Source organism: Gracilinanus agilis, chromosome 4 (assembly GCF_016433145.1).
Source record: "Gracilinanus agilis isolate LMUSP501 chromosome 4, AgileGrace, whole genome shotgun sequence".
NCBI classification, from domain to species: domain Eukaryota; kingdom Metazoa; phylum Chordata; class Mammalia; order Didelphimorphia; family Didelphidae; genus Gracilinanus; species Gracilinanus agilis.
In genome coordinates, this window is record NC_058133.1 from 264188031 (window position 1) to 264201973 (window position 13943).

Genomic DNA, 13943 nt, shown 5'->3' on the forward strand with positions numbered 1-13943 from the left:
AGAAGAAGAAGAAGAAGAAGAAGAAGAAGAAGAAGAAGAAGAAGAAGAAGAAGAAGAAGAAGAAGAAGAAGAAGAAGAAGAAGAAGAAGAAGAAAGAGGAGGAGAAAGAGGAGGAGGAGGAGGAGGAGGAAGAGGAAGGGAGAATGTGAAGTGAGAATTTGAAGGGAGAAGAAACTTCATTTGGGAGACAGATGAAACATTCTAGAGGAAAAGAGATCAATTCTTCCCCCCCCCCCAAATAAGTCTTCATTGAACTGAAGTTCGACATTTATTCCCTGTGTGATCTTGAGCAAGTCACTTGACCTCCTTGGATTTCAGTTTTCTCAACTACAAACTGAAAAGTTTTGAACTAGATAACTTCTCAGCTTCCTTTCAGTTTGAAATCTGGGTTCACCCCTTGGTGTGGGAAGTGGGAAGGAGAGAATGAATTCTACAAATTAATTGCCTATTATGTAATGTTTTCAGAGATACCATAAGGAGAGGACATTTCTGCATTGAGTGGAAGTTAGACTAGGTGATTTCTAAGCTCTGAGTTATCTCTTGAGATGTTTTGATTCTAAAATACAATGCCTTTCAGCTCTAAAATCTTCCTAAAATTCAAACTGTCCAGAAGTGGAATGAACTGCTTCAGAAAGCTGTGCAGTTCTCTAGAACTTCAAGGCCTTCCAGAGTAGAAACTAACTCTCAGGAACATTGTTTAGAATCCTGTCCAGTCACAGGTCCAACTAGAAGCCTTCACAGCTTCTGATGCCATGAGAGCCCTACCTTCCCAAATGTCAACAGTTCATTTAGTTTTGTTCTTGCTGAGAACATGAAAACTAGTCATTTGTTTCACCCTATCTTTTGAGACAATTAAATATTTACTATAGAATAGAACTAAGTCAGGTACTTTCAGAAGCATCTCAATGAATGTATGTGCTGATTCCAGATGGTGAGGGAAGCATCTCAGCAGTTCCAATTTGATATAAATAATAAGGTGCTCTGACTCCTGTATCCATCAATGTCCAGGAATGGAATTAGCTAGGCAATGAGCTCCCCATTCCTGGCGATATTTGAGCATGATCTTGTGGACCAGATCCTCTATTGAGGATACTGGAGAATAGATGCCTCCTGCAATGTTAAGTTGAATGACCTTTGAGGTCACAAAGTGTCTAAGTCAGTGAAAGTGAATCGATGGCAAAAAACTGGAAAACAAGGGTATGCCCTTCAATTGGGGAATGGCTAAACAAATTGTGGTATATGCTGGTGATGGAATACTACTGTGCTCAAAGGAATAATAAACTGGAGGAATTCCATGTGAACTGGAAAGACCTCCAGGAATTGATGCAGAGTGAAAGGAGCAGAGCCAAAAGAACATTGTACACAGAGATTGATACGCTGTGGTAAAATCTAATATAATGAACTTCTATACTGGCAGCAATGCAATGACCCAGGACAATTCTGAGGGATTTATGGAAAAGAACGCTACCCACATTCAGAGGAAGAACTGCAGGAGTGGAAACACAGAAGAAAAACAACCACTTGAACACATGGTTTGATGCAGACATGGTTGGGGATGTAGACACTAAATGACCACCCCAATGCAACTACCAACAATATGTAAATAGTCTTGACTGATCACACAGGTTAAAACCAGTGGAAATGCACGTTGGATATGTGGGGGGGGGGGAGATTTTAAAGGGAGGTGAAGGGGAAAGTAAAAACAGGAATCATGTAACCATGGAAATTTTTTTAAAAGAATAAAAAAAAGTAAAAAGAAAAAAAGAAAGTGAATCGAAACTCTTCATGTTGAGGGTTTGAACATCCAGAATGTATAAAGTTTGACACATCAGCCTACAATAAATAGGACTTTGAGCTGGAAGGAATCTGGGAGATCATTTCATTCCACCCCTCTCATTTTATAGAGAAGGAGAGAAATGAAGACCAGAGAAACAAAGAAATGAAGTGACTTTGCTGAAAAGTCACATTAGCATCTAGATTTGAAAAGGATAGAGTGCTGGGCCTGGAGTCAGGAAGGCCCAAGTTCAAATCTTAATTCTGGTCCTCACTACTTATGTAACTCTGGGCAAGTGTGACTCCATTTCTTTCTTTTTTTAAAAACTTCTTTTTTTTTTTGTAACATTTTGAGTTCCAAGTTGTTTTCCTCTCTCCTTTCCTCTCAAATCTCCATTAAAGAAGGTCAACATTTGAAATATATATATGGAACTTGATGTTAAATACAGTTCTTTCTTTGGAAGTAGATAGCATTTTCCTTCATAAGTTCATCATAGTTAATATAAAAGATCATTTTACTCAGACTAGCTTAGTCATTCCCAGTTATTCTTCAAACAATATTGCTGTTTCTGTGTACAATGTTCCCTTGGTTCTGCTCATTTTACTTTGCATTATTTCACACAGGTCTTTCCATGTCTTTCTTTTCTTTTCTTAAATTTTTTTAAACCGTTATCTTCTGTCTTAGAATCAAAACTCTGTACCAGCTGCAAGGCAGAAGAGGGGGTGAGGCAAATGGAGTTAAGTGACTTGCCCAGAATCACACAGCTAGGACATGTCAGAGGCCAGATTTGAATCCAGGATTTCTCATCTACAGGGCTGGCTCTTTATACTGAGCCATCTAACTCTCTTTTTCTTTCTTCCTTTTAATCCTTACCTTCCATATTAGAATCAAAACTATGTATTGGTTCCAAGGCAGAAGAATGGTAAGTGCTAAGCAATGGGGGTTAAGTGACTTGCCAAGATCACACAGCTAGGAAGTATCTGAGGTCAGATTTGAACCCAGGACCTCCTGTCTCTAGGTCTAGCTCTCTAGTTGCATTCCCTCTGTTTTTCTAAAACCCATCTATACATAATTTCTTACAGCACTGTAGGATTACATCACAATCTATCCAGTCAATTGATGGGCATCTCTTCAATGTCTAGTTCTTTTCCACCACAAAGAGAATTGCTATAAATATTTTAGAATGTATAAGCTCTTAATTTCTCTGATCACCTTGAGAAACAGATCTAATAGTGGTATTACTTGGTCAAAGGGTATTATACAGTTTTATAATCCTTTGGACATAATTCCAGATTGCTCTCCAAAATGGCTGGATCAGTTCACAGTTCCACCAACAGTGTATTAGTACCCCTGCCTCCGTTTCTTTGCCTATAAAATTAGGATGATAACAGTGTCTATTTCCCAGGATTGTTGTAAAGATCAATCAATTAGCAAGCATTTATTAGGTGTTATTATATCATATATATTATATATTAGGTGTTTACCAATATGCTAGGCACTGGGTTTACAAGAAAAGACAAAAATAGTACCTGCTCTCAAGGAACATTTTTGAATCTAATTCAAACTACATATCAATAAGATATATAAAGGATAAATTGGGCATGATGACTAGCATTAAGGGGGATCATAAAAGGTTTCTTGTAGAAGATAGGGTTTTGGACAGGACCTGAAAAAAAGCTAGGGAATCCAGGAGATGGAGATAAGGAAGTAGAGAATCATAAGCAAAGAGTACAGCTGGTGAAAAGACACCAGCTTGGGATATGGAATATCTTATACAGATAAATAGCAAGGAGGCCATGACACTGGATAGAGGTGGGGGTGAGGGGGACTATCAGAAATCAGGTGTAAGAAGACTCAAAAGGTAGCAGGAATTAGGTTATGAAGGGATTTGAATAGCAAAAGAGTTTATATTTGATCCTGGAGCTGATAGCCACTAGAGTTTATTGAATGGGGATTGGGAGTGTTGAGGAAGGAGGGGAGGGCTGACATGATCAGAGCTGTGCTTTAGGAATATCAAATGAGATAACACTTGTAAAGCCCTTTGTTAACCCTAAAACACCATATAAGTGCTATTTTTAACAGGAAGAGCTGGGATTTGAAATCTCTGATTCCAGACCCAATGTGCTGTTCACTGAAATGTTCTGTAGGACACTCATTCTCTTGACATATGGGAAGGTCCCCTTAGAAGAAGGTTGGGGCCTCCTTGATGTAAGGACCCTCAAATGTAAAGGTTTGGTTTTTCTTGTAGGTAACCTAACATGGTGGAAGGAGCACTGGATATATAAAGTGAGATCCCAACTCAATTTCCATCTCTGTAAAATGAGGGAGTTGGAGTAATTGACCTTCTAAGATCCTTTCCAGCAAAAAGTCCAATTAGGTGTTTTCTCCTTCTTTGGTTTTCCCAGAACCATGGAATGTTAGGGCTGGAAGGGACAATTCTACTTTCTCACTCTGCAGAGGAAGAAAGTACATAGGTAAGAAGTGACTGAAGCCCAGATTTGAAACCAGGATTTCCCATCTATAGGCCTGGCTCTCTATCTCTATCTCACTGAGCCATCTAGCTGCCCATGTTCATGCCAGGTTTATATATCACAGGCATTCGAACTCTTGACAAGAAGAATTCTAATTTACCTTGACTTCATCTCCAAAGAAAAGCTAAGTAAAACCAGAACAGAGAGTGCAAACCAGGGAAGTAGATCAGCGGGATTAACTTGGAAAGAACCAAAAATATTCATACTTTTGTCTTTGAAAGAAAAAAAAGTAGCATTGATCTCTCATCTACTCACTGAGTCTGCCTGGCAACTTGCAGATCTCCTCCTCATGGATAAGTTGCATTCTAGCCTCACATCTGGCTTGGACCTCAGTGACTGGAGGTGATGTTGCTGCCACAGGACTGAAAGAAGAATTAGCCAACTCTCTTCTCCCTGGAGAAAAATGAAGCAGAACAAGACAGCTCATCATTAACTGGATCAAAAGAAAGTATACTTTTTCTATTCGTCTAACCCATTAAGTTTTTTTTAATAGCTACTTTTCTTTTTTAATCCAAACTTGCTGGTGCACACTATCACAATCTTCATCAAAGGATTCCTGGATATAAACTCATTTCTAAGGCATAAAATCTTAGGATGGGCAAACATGGTTTGAAAGGCTGATGGTACTTCCCAATGACATGCTTTTAAAACTCTTTTAAAGTATATGAAGTAGGGGCAGCTGGGTGAGTCAGTGGATTGAGAGCCAGGCCTAGAGACGGGAGGTCCTAGGTTCAAATCTGGCCTCAGACACTTCCCAGCTGTGTGACCCTGGGCAAGTCACTTAACCCCCATTACCTAGGCCTTACCATTATTCTGCCTTGGGATCAATACAGTGTGATTCTATGATGAAAAGTGAGAGTTAAAAAATATATATTCTGAGAAGAAACCCATAGGCTTCACTGGAATCAGGGATCATGACACCAAAAAGGGTTAAAGATATCCCTGAAACTAGTCCAACCCTTTCTTTTGAAAGTTAAAGAAGCTGATGCTCAGAGGAGTAATGACTTGCCCAGAGTCTCAGGGACAGGAAATAGGAGGGCTGAGATTTGAACCTATGTCCTCAGGCTCCAGATGCAGCATTCTCTCCATTCTTTCTTGGTGCTAATAAAGGGGCTCAGTATTGGACTTGAAGCTCCTTGCCAGCAGCAGATAGCTAACTCAAGAAAAGTAAAAGTGAAAATAGTTTCAGATTTAAAATGAAACCAACAGGGGGCAACTGGGTGGCTCAGTGGATTGAGATTTGGGCCTAGAGACGGGAGGTCCTAGGTTCAAATCTGGCCTCAGACACTTTCCAGCTGTGTGACCCTGGGCAAGTCACTTAACCCCCATTGTCTAGCCCTTAACACTCTTCTGCCTTAGAACCAATACATAGTATTGATTCTAAGATGGAAAGTACGAGTTTAAAAATAAAATGTAACTAAAGCGAACCTTCTACTCTTTAATTAGGGATCTTTTCCATTTTTGCATTGGTCTCCCGAACCAAGAAGAGAGCAGTATGTACAAAAAGATTCTGGAAATGATGCCAGCAAAGCATGCTTGGCTGATAGAAGAGGTAGGGAATGGGCCTGTAACTTCATTGTGAAAGACCAGTTTAATGACATTTTGAAAACAGGGAACTCTCAGGTAAGGAAACTCTCTCTACACTATATGGTTTTAAGAGAGTTGTCAAAACTTGCCCAGGGTCACATAGCCAATATGTCAGAGATGAACCCAAGTTTTCTAGACCAGCTGTCTATTCACTATTCTATGCAATTTGACAGAAAAGCCAAAGAAAACGAATTGAGGTCTCAGTTTCAGTTCCTATTGAATTTCTATTTCTCTCCAGTCCTTTCAGTTGTGATTCTAAGTAGCAATATCATTCATACACAGCTATTTTGACTGATCTTTCACTTCCAGAGCTGGCTGTTGTTCAGCACTCCACCTGTTCTTGGATTGCACACATGTATCCACTGTTTGCCTTCTCCAACTTCTGCCAAGTAAAAACTGCTCAAAGAAAGGGGAATTCCAAAGCTGCTAACTGTAAGAGGAAATGTGAGCCCAGGAGCCTTAGAAGTGCTGGCACAAACCAAAGTCCTAGTGAAAGGTATTGGTGGTGAGGATTCTTGGTAAAGGATGTAGGATATTCCAGGCAAGGAGAACATGACATGATAAGGGCAAAGGTGAATGCTGCCTGTGAGTTCCAAGGGAGTTCAGTGGATTTAAGAATTCAAGAAATGTTCAAGGGATCTGGGGAAAAGCATGTGGGACTAGAGCAGAAAACATGAAGAAGCAGACTGCCAGGGGCATTGAATAGGGGTTGTGGATGGCAGAGTGAGAACCATAATTGCAGCAGTGAGGAGATGGTGTTTGGAAGTGGGAATGAATGGGGACTTGATAATAGGATAGGCTTTAGAGTTAGGATAGAATTTTAGAGACTATTTAGTCCAAACAGTCCATTTTGCAGATGAGAAAACTGAGGTCCAGAAGAGGAAGGTTTCGGAGGTAATAAATACGAAGGAGAATCAAGGTTTAAACCCGGGTCCTTTGACTCTGAAGCAAATGAAATTAGACCGTCCACAACATTATAAACGCTGGTGAGTGAGACACAGCTGGAAATGGAAGAGGAGTCTGAAAAAAGGAGCGTTAAGTTCTACAGAAAGAGCGGGGGGAGAAAATAGTTTCCTGTGAGGCGGGGAGGGGATTTAGAGAGAGGGGGAGGAACTGAGCTCTCTTTAGGTCCGGGATCTGAGGCTCTTACCTGTATCCCAGGTGAAGGAGTTCAAGCCCGGCTTTCTCTGCTGAGGGCTGAGTTGGCTCCGGTGGCAGGAGGACCCTGATCGTCGCTTCCTAGCCCTCCTTCCACTCAAATTCTTATCCTGGACCAGAAAAAGAAAAGATCGACGAGGGGAGGGAAACTCTTTGGAAGCGCCTGGGGACGCAGGAGCTCGCAATCCCGGAGCGGTAATGGGCTCCGGTAATCGCTGTCCTTCCGGGAAACGAAAATGAAAGAGCAGGATCTGGGCTTCCACAGCCCCACCCCCCTCCCCTAGGAGGCGGAGGACAGGAGACAGGGACAAGGCTCCTGCCCTCCCCTGGAACTTCCACGCGTGCTCTTCCGCCCTAGCTCGGTCAGGCGCTGTCCACACGGGGAGACTCTCACCTCTTCATCCTCGCTTCCTGAAGCGCCTGTCCGAGGTGCTGCCGGACTGACAAAGGAAAGGCTCCACGTGATTTTCAACCTGCCGGTTTCCAGAGAATCTCTGGCTTTAAAAATACTGATTTAATGAACTACTTTAGAAGGGCGGGATTTGGGGAGTCCAGAACGGGGGTCTTGGCCTAGAATTAGGGATTTACAGAGGAACCCCTTGCAATTTATTCAATTGAACTCAACTTTTATTAAGAACCTGCTCGAGCAGAAGATAAACATATGATTTATCACGTGGTTCTATGGGTATATGATTGGGGGTTTTGGTTTTAAAAGATCACTCTATTACAAATATGAATAATGTGGAAATAGGCATTGATTGATGGTACATGTATAACCCAGTGAAATTGCTTGGCAGTTCCAGGAGGGGAGAGGGAAGAAGAGAGAAGGGAGACAACATGAATTATGGAACCATGGGAAAATATTCTAAATAAATAAATTTTTGAATTTTGCCATAGTATCTGAGATCAGATTTGAACCCAGGACCTTCCTTCTCCAGGCCTGACACTTTATCCACTGAACCACCTAGCTGTCCCTGAGCAGCATATTTTAGAAAGGGCATTGATAAACTGGAGAGCCACCAGAATTGTAGGATTTCAGTTATAACAAATCATGATGGTATTAAAGATGCATTCAAAAGCTGACTCTAATGAACAAAATGTTCATGGGCCAGGCTTATGGATATATTTCTAATATTTCCTATGATTGATTGCTGAATCCTTAACTTGGATGGGGTTAAGTTTTATTTATCTTAAAATCCAAACCTCTGCTGTTATCGCTTGTGTGTAAGCTGACAGACAAGTTTTGGGGTCCTCTGGAATGTCAAAGATTCACACCTGCATTCCTAAGATAAGACTGGTGCCAGCTTTCCTGAAAGGAGAAGAGTCCTGCCCCCAGATACCTGGGGGATCTATTGTGTCATCATCCACTTTTTTGGCTTTGTCATTAACTTGTTAAAACTTTTGATGTACCAAATGATGATGGACACCCTGCCACCCCCCTATCCCTCCACCCCACCCACACCTGCCTTGTGCAACTATCCCTAATAAACAGATCAGCTCCCTCAAGCTCTCGCTCTCTGACCATCTGTGGAGGAGATGACAGGCTGACCTGATTTCACCACACTATGTTTTGTCTCTGTGTTTCTTATTTCTCTGATTCTTATGTGCCTCATCCTTTCTAGCCTATAAGCTTTATCCTTTACTTTCCAGCATCCGACTTCCCTCCACAGGTGATTCAAACCCACATAAGAATTTTATGTATGAGCTGGACTCTACAAGAATGGTGAGAGACTTCAAGCCCATGCCATAAGAGTATCAATCAAAGAACTGGGAAGTTTGACTTGGAACAAAGAGCTGTCAAAGAGTGGGAAGGGCTCACTGAGTGGGTTGTGGGCTCCCTAGTAGTGGAACCATTCAAACAGAAACTGGATAGCTGCTTTCTGAGTAAGTTCATGTAGTAGAGTCTTATTTGGGTATGACTTGGACCAGATGGCCACTGAAGTCCCTTACTTCACTAAATCTCCATGATTCTTATTGCATTCCATGTATAAGAGTCAGTTTTTGCAAAGACATGGAATAGTGACCTTGGGAAAACATTTAGTAGTCCAATTTGCCATAAAATGAGAGAATAATGTGAAAAGAGGCAGAAGCCAGATTGTCTATAAAATGCCAGTGAAGATTTTGAATTTTGCCATAGAAGCAATAAGGAACCACCAAAAGTAGGGAAGTAGGGAAGTGGAATGGTTACACGTGGGTGTTAGGGAGATGATTTGGGCAGCTATAAGGAGAGTAAATTGGAGAAGTGATAGAACAAAAGCAGAGAGACTAATAAAGAATCTATAAAAGGTATAAACAGGTAAGAAGTGATAAAGACCAAAATTAGGGTGGTGGTCATGTGAGTTGAGTGTTGGATGTAAAAGAAGTTGTAGAAATATCAACAAGACTTGGCAACCTAGTGAGTATGGAAGGGGGGAAAGATGGAGGGCAGTAAGTCTATACTGACTGCTAGGTTACAAAACAGGGTGATTGAGAGGGTGATAGTGACCTCAACAGATAAGAGGAATTTTAGAGGATAGATAGACTTACTGGGAAAAATAGTAAGTTCCATTTCAAACATCTGCTGCCCTCCAGATTTCAGTTCCACAGAACAAGATGCCCCTCCTAGAATAAGCTCATCCTTTTTAAACTCACCACCATGCTGCTAACTCAAGCTTTGGTTGACTCCACCTCCCTCAACTTTACCTCCCTTTTATTTGAAGGGCTGGAAGACACAATACCAAACTCTTTATAATATCCTTCTTTATAGAGGACAAGAACTAGGCTTTTAGATCACTCTACTTTGCATCTGCAGCTCTACTTGGTATTAGTTCTGTGGAAAAAGACGTAGTGGATTTTCCCTGGTGTTCCACCTCCTCCACCATTACCCTTGCTTTCTTGATTCCTTTTGTGTTGTTTCCCCCTTTAGACTATAAACTCTTGGAGGGAAGAGACTGTCTTCTTTTTTATTAACTGTATCCCCAGCACTTAACACAGTGCCTGGCACCTTGTTGGTGCTTTGATAAATGTTTATCGGATCGGGTTGGATTATATATGTCTACAAGATATCCAGGAGGAAACATCCAGCAAACAGGTTATGAATTCTAGCTGATTAGAGTTAAAAAAAAAGAGGTCAGTGGTGGATATATTAAGACTACATTTCTTTTATGAAAATTTAGTAGAGTGTTTCTTTAACTGTACGGAAGATTGCTCCAAATCATTAATAATTCAAAACATCAAATCAAAATATCTATAAAGTTCCCATCACACTCAGAAATTTTGAGTTCTGAATTGGTCCAATTATTCTGAAGAGCTATTTAGAATTGTGCCAGTGTAACAGGACTATTGCACATATTCAGATCATTTAAGATGGAGGCACTCACAAGGGAGATGGCAAGCACCTGCTTTTCAGAGAAGACAGCCTGTATTTTCCATCTATGTAGATGGGGGCGGCCTTTTTCCATTGGCTAGGTAGCCAGAATAGTTTGCATCTTTGAAAAATACATCTTTAAAAAGAATGAGCAACCTCTGTACCAGCAGCAATGCAATGACCCAGGACAATTCTGTGGGATTTATGGTAAAGATGCTACCCACATTCAGAGGAAGGACTGCAGGAGAGGAAACATATAAGAAAAACAACTGCTTGAACGCATGGGTCGGGGTGGACATGATTGGGGGTGTGGACTCGAAACTACCACACCAATGCAACTACCAACAATTTGGAAATTGGTCTTGATCAAGGACACATGACAAAACTAGTGGAAATGCGCATCGGCCATGGGTGGGGGGTGAAGGGGGGTGAAGGGGAAAGTAGGAGCATGAATCATGTAACCATGTTAAAAATGAATATTAATAAATGTTTGAAAAAAAAAAGAATGAGCAGTCTTGCTGTCTCTTTTCAGCATTGTCCAGCATGAAGGTCTTGTTTCCTGAAACAGGGGTAACACACAGAGAGCTAAGTGTGGGAGGGGCCACCTTCACCCCTTTCCCTTTTAGATCCTGCAGCCTTAAGAAATAGACTTAAGGTTTCGGTTTGTTTCATTTGTCCTTTTCAGTTGTAGGTGCAATTTGGTGGCCTTAGAGTCAGGATTCCAGTCTGGATGCTGATGCCCAATCTGTAGGGAAGTCCTGAGATGCTAGGATGCAGGGACCTGAACCCAGAGGGCCTATAGACTCAGAATTTGGTGGAATCATTGCTATACGGGAACTTAGTAAAGTTGTGAACCAAATCCCCCAATGACTGAGCACAGTGATCATTATAAAAGGGGACACTGTGTCCTTGGGTGTTGGGGGTAGGGAGAAAAGTGTTTGTGTGATTATTCTTGATATAGCTTTGACGTCGCTATTGCTAATCAGCTAATATGTTAAATGGTTAAACAGAACTGGAGTGCAAGGAACATCTAAAATTGGGAAGAATACAATCAGTTGGGCTTGAGCCACTAACAGAGACTAGATACCCCTGAACCCACTTTATGGTGCCAGAGAGACCTAGGGCCCTGCAAGTCTCAAAGGCAAACTGCATGTTGTTCATCCACTTACTGGAGAAGAATTTGCTCTGGGTTATGGGGTTTATAGAAATGCTCACATATTTTAGAAAATCTAATTTTATTTGCTCCCCCCCCCAAAAAAAAAACAGGTGCTCTGAGGGTAGCTGGGTGGCTCAGTGGATTGAAAGCCAGGCCCAGAGATGGAAGGTCCTGGGTTCAAATCTAGCCTCAGACACTTCCTAGCTGTGTGACCCTAGGCAAGTCACTTAACCCCCATAGCCTAACCCTTACTGCTCTTCTGCCTTGGATTCAAAACACAATATTGACTCCAAGATGGAAGGTAAGGGTTTGGAAAAAACAAAAACAAAAAAACAGGTGCCCTGATCAGGAAGAGAATCCAGTGGATTCTATACATTTCTCAGGATGAGGATGGGACCATTTTAAAATAAGAAGGAAAAAAAACACTTATAGTGCAAGAAAGATGCCAAATCCCATGTACATAATTCTTGCTGTGAAAAAAAAGTTTTTTCTTTTTCTTTTTTTTTTTTTGAACCAAGACATTCACCTTGTGAGATGTTTGTGTGTGGCTATTACAGTCACCAGCTATGAAGCATTGGACATTTGTAGATAACTGATGTCAAAGGATCTCCATGCCCAAGGAACACAAGTGCTGAAGGTAAGGATTTAAAAAAAAAAAAAAAAAAAAAACAAAAAAAAAAAACCTCAGCACACTTTAAAACAAACTGAAAAATAGCAATAGTCAAAGTCAGTGCCTTTGTATTTATACAATTCTCACTCACTGGGAAGCAAATAGATTGCCTGAATAGAGGTTGGAGTGGGTTATGTTTAGACCTTTCTCATCTCACCTAATTCGGTGTTTGCTTTGACCTTTGTTCTAATCAGCCAGTGCAGAGAATCCTTTCATAATTTTAACCTAATTTCATTTTTTCATGATGTTATTTGTGTCTTACCTTGTTCAATGTCTTCTGATTCTCTTCTTATTAATATCATTTTTTCCCCCATGGCTACATGATGCATATTGTCTCCCTTCCCTCTTCCTTCCCCCTCCCGGAGCTGACAAGCTTATACATGTATTATTGCTCAAAACCTATTTCCATATTATTAATATTTGTGATAGAGTGATCTTTTAAAACCAAAATCCCAAACATATGCCCATATAAACATTCTGACTCTCTTTTTTTTTAAACTCTCACTTTCCATCTTAGAATCAATACTGTGTGTTGGTTCTAAGGGAGAAAAGTGATAAGGGCTAGGCAATGGGGGTTAAGTGACTTACCCAGGGTCACACAGGTGGGAAGTGTCTGAGGGTAGATTTGAACCCAGGACTTCCCATCTCTAGGCCTGACTCTCAATCTACTGAGCTACCCAGCTGCCCCCTGACTCTCTTCTTAAAGAATATGTTCATAATATAAAGGCAAGGAGCCTACAAGCCTTTGGATTCTTCCATTTCTTGGTTCTAAACCACATTTTTCAGTTTTTATAAACTTTGTTTTACAGTGGGCTTACTTTCACATCAAAGTTGCCCTTAAAGTCAATTTTTTTTCAAACCCTTACCTTTCGTCTTGGAATCAATACTGTGTATTGATTTCAAAGCAGAAGACCAGTAAGGGCTAGGGAAGGGAGGTTAAGTGATTTATCTAGGGCCCTGCAGCTAGGAAATGTCTGAAATCAGATTTGAAAAGCCAAGACTTCCTGTCCCTAGGCCTGGCTCTCAATCCACTGAACCACTCAGCTTGCCCCAAAAGTTATTTTAATATGGAGGGCTTTGTCAAGTTCTACATAAAACCTCTGTATTCTTTTAATCCGTAATAATAAATGTTGGTGAATAAACTCCAATTATCTTCAAAGCAGTGTCTTTGCTGGAGGTCCTGGATTCAAATCTAGCTTCAGGCATTTCCTAGCTATGTGTGACTGGGCTAACTAACTTAACCCCCATTGCCTAGTCCTTACCACTCTTCTGCCTTGAAATCAATTGTTAGAATCAATTCTAAGAAAGTAGGAATTAAAAAATGAGATCACTTACTGAATTTATTTTATACTGTGTCATTTGAAATTATTGTAAGCCCTGGAAGACTACGTCTCCCAGGGATCTCTCTGCTACAACTTCCCCTGACACCTCCCACTTCCTTTGGTGTCAGGGAAAGTATAAAAGGGAAAGTTTGGCGCCTTTTCGCTCTCCATCCTGGAAGCACCACTCTCTACCCTGATCTCTCTCTCGGTGCCTTTTCCCCTTTCTTCCTACCTCCTAGTTTTCCCTAGACCTTTCCCTTTCTAATTAAAATAAAGCCTAGCTATTCTAACCCTAAAGTTGCTCTCTGATCATTCATTTGAGGGTTCTGGTCAGTTTCCCCTTGCCAGGGCTGGGGATCGCTACCTTCCTTTCCCTTCCTCTACCTTCCTCTCTCCTTT

The 13943-nt window shown here is 41.1% G+C and overlaps 1 protein-coding gene across 1 annotated transcript in view; it reads right to left on the reverse strand.

The window, feature by feature from the left end:
* ETV7 (ETS variant transcription factor 7) overlaps positions 1–9911 on the reverse strand; it is a 30620-nt gene extending 20709 nt beyond the window's left edge. The window contains exons 1-4 of the mRNA XM_044675287.1: positions 9829–9911; positions 7384–7523; positions 7043–7270; positions 4561–4698 (exon numbers count right to left, since the gene is read on the reverse strand). Coding sequence (XP_044531222.1) covers positions 4561–4698; positions 7043–7270; positions 7384–7523; positions 9829–9911 — 589 coding nt within the window. The remainder of the gene's footprint in view (positions 1–4560; positions 4699–7042; positions 7271–7383; positions 7524–9828) is intronic.
* Between the last annotated feature and the right edge of the window lie 4032 nt (positions 9912–13943).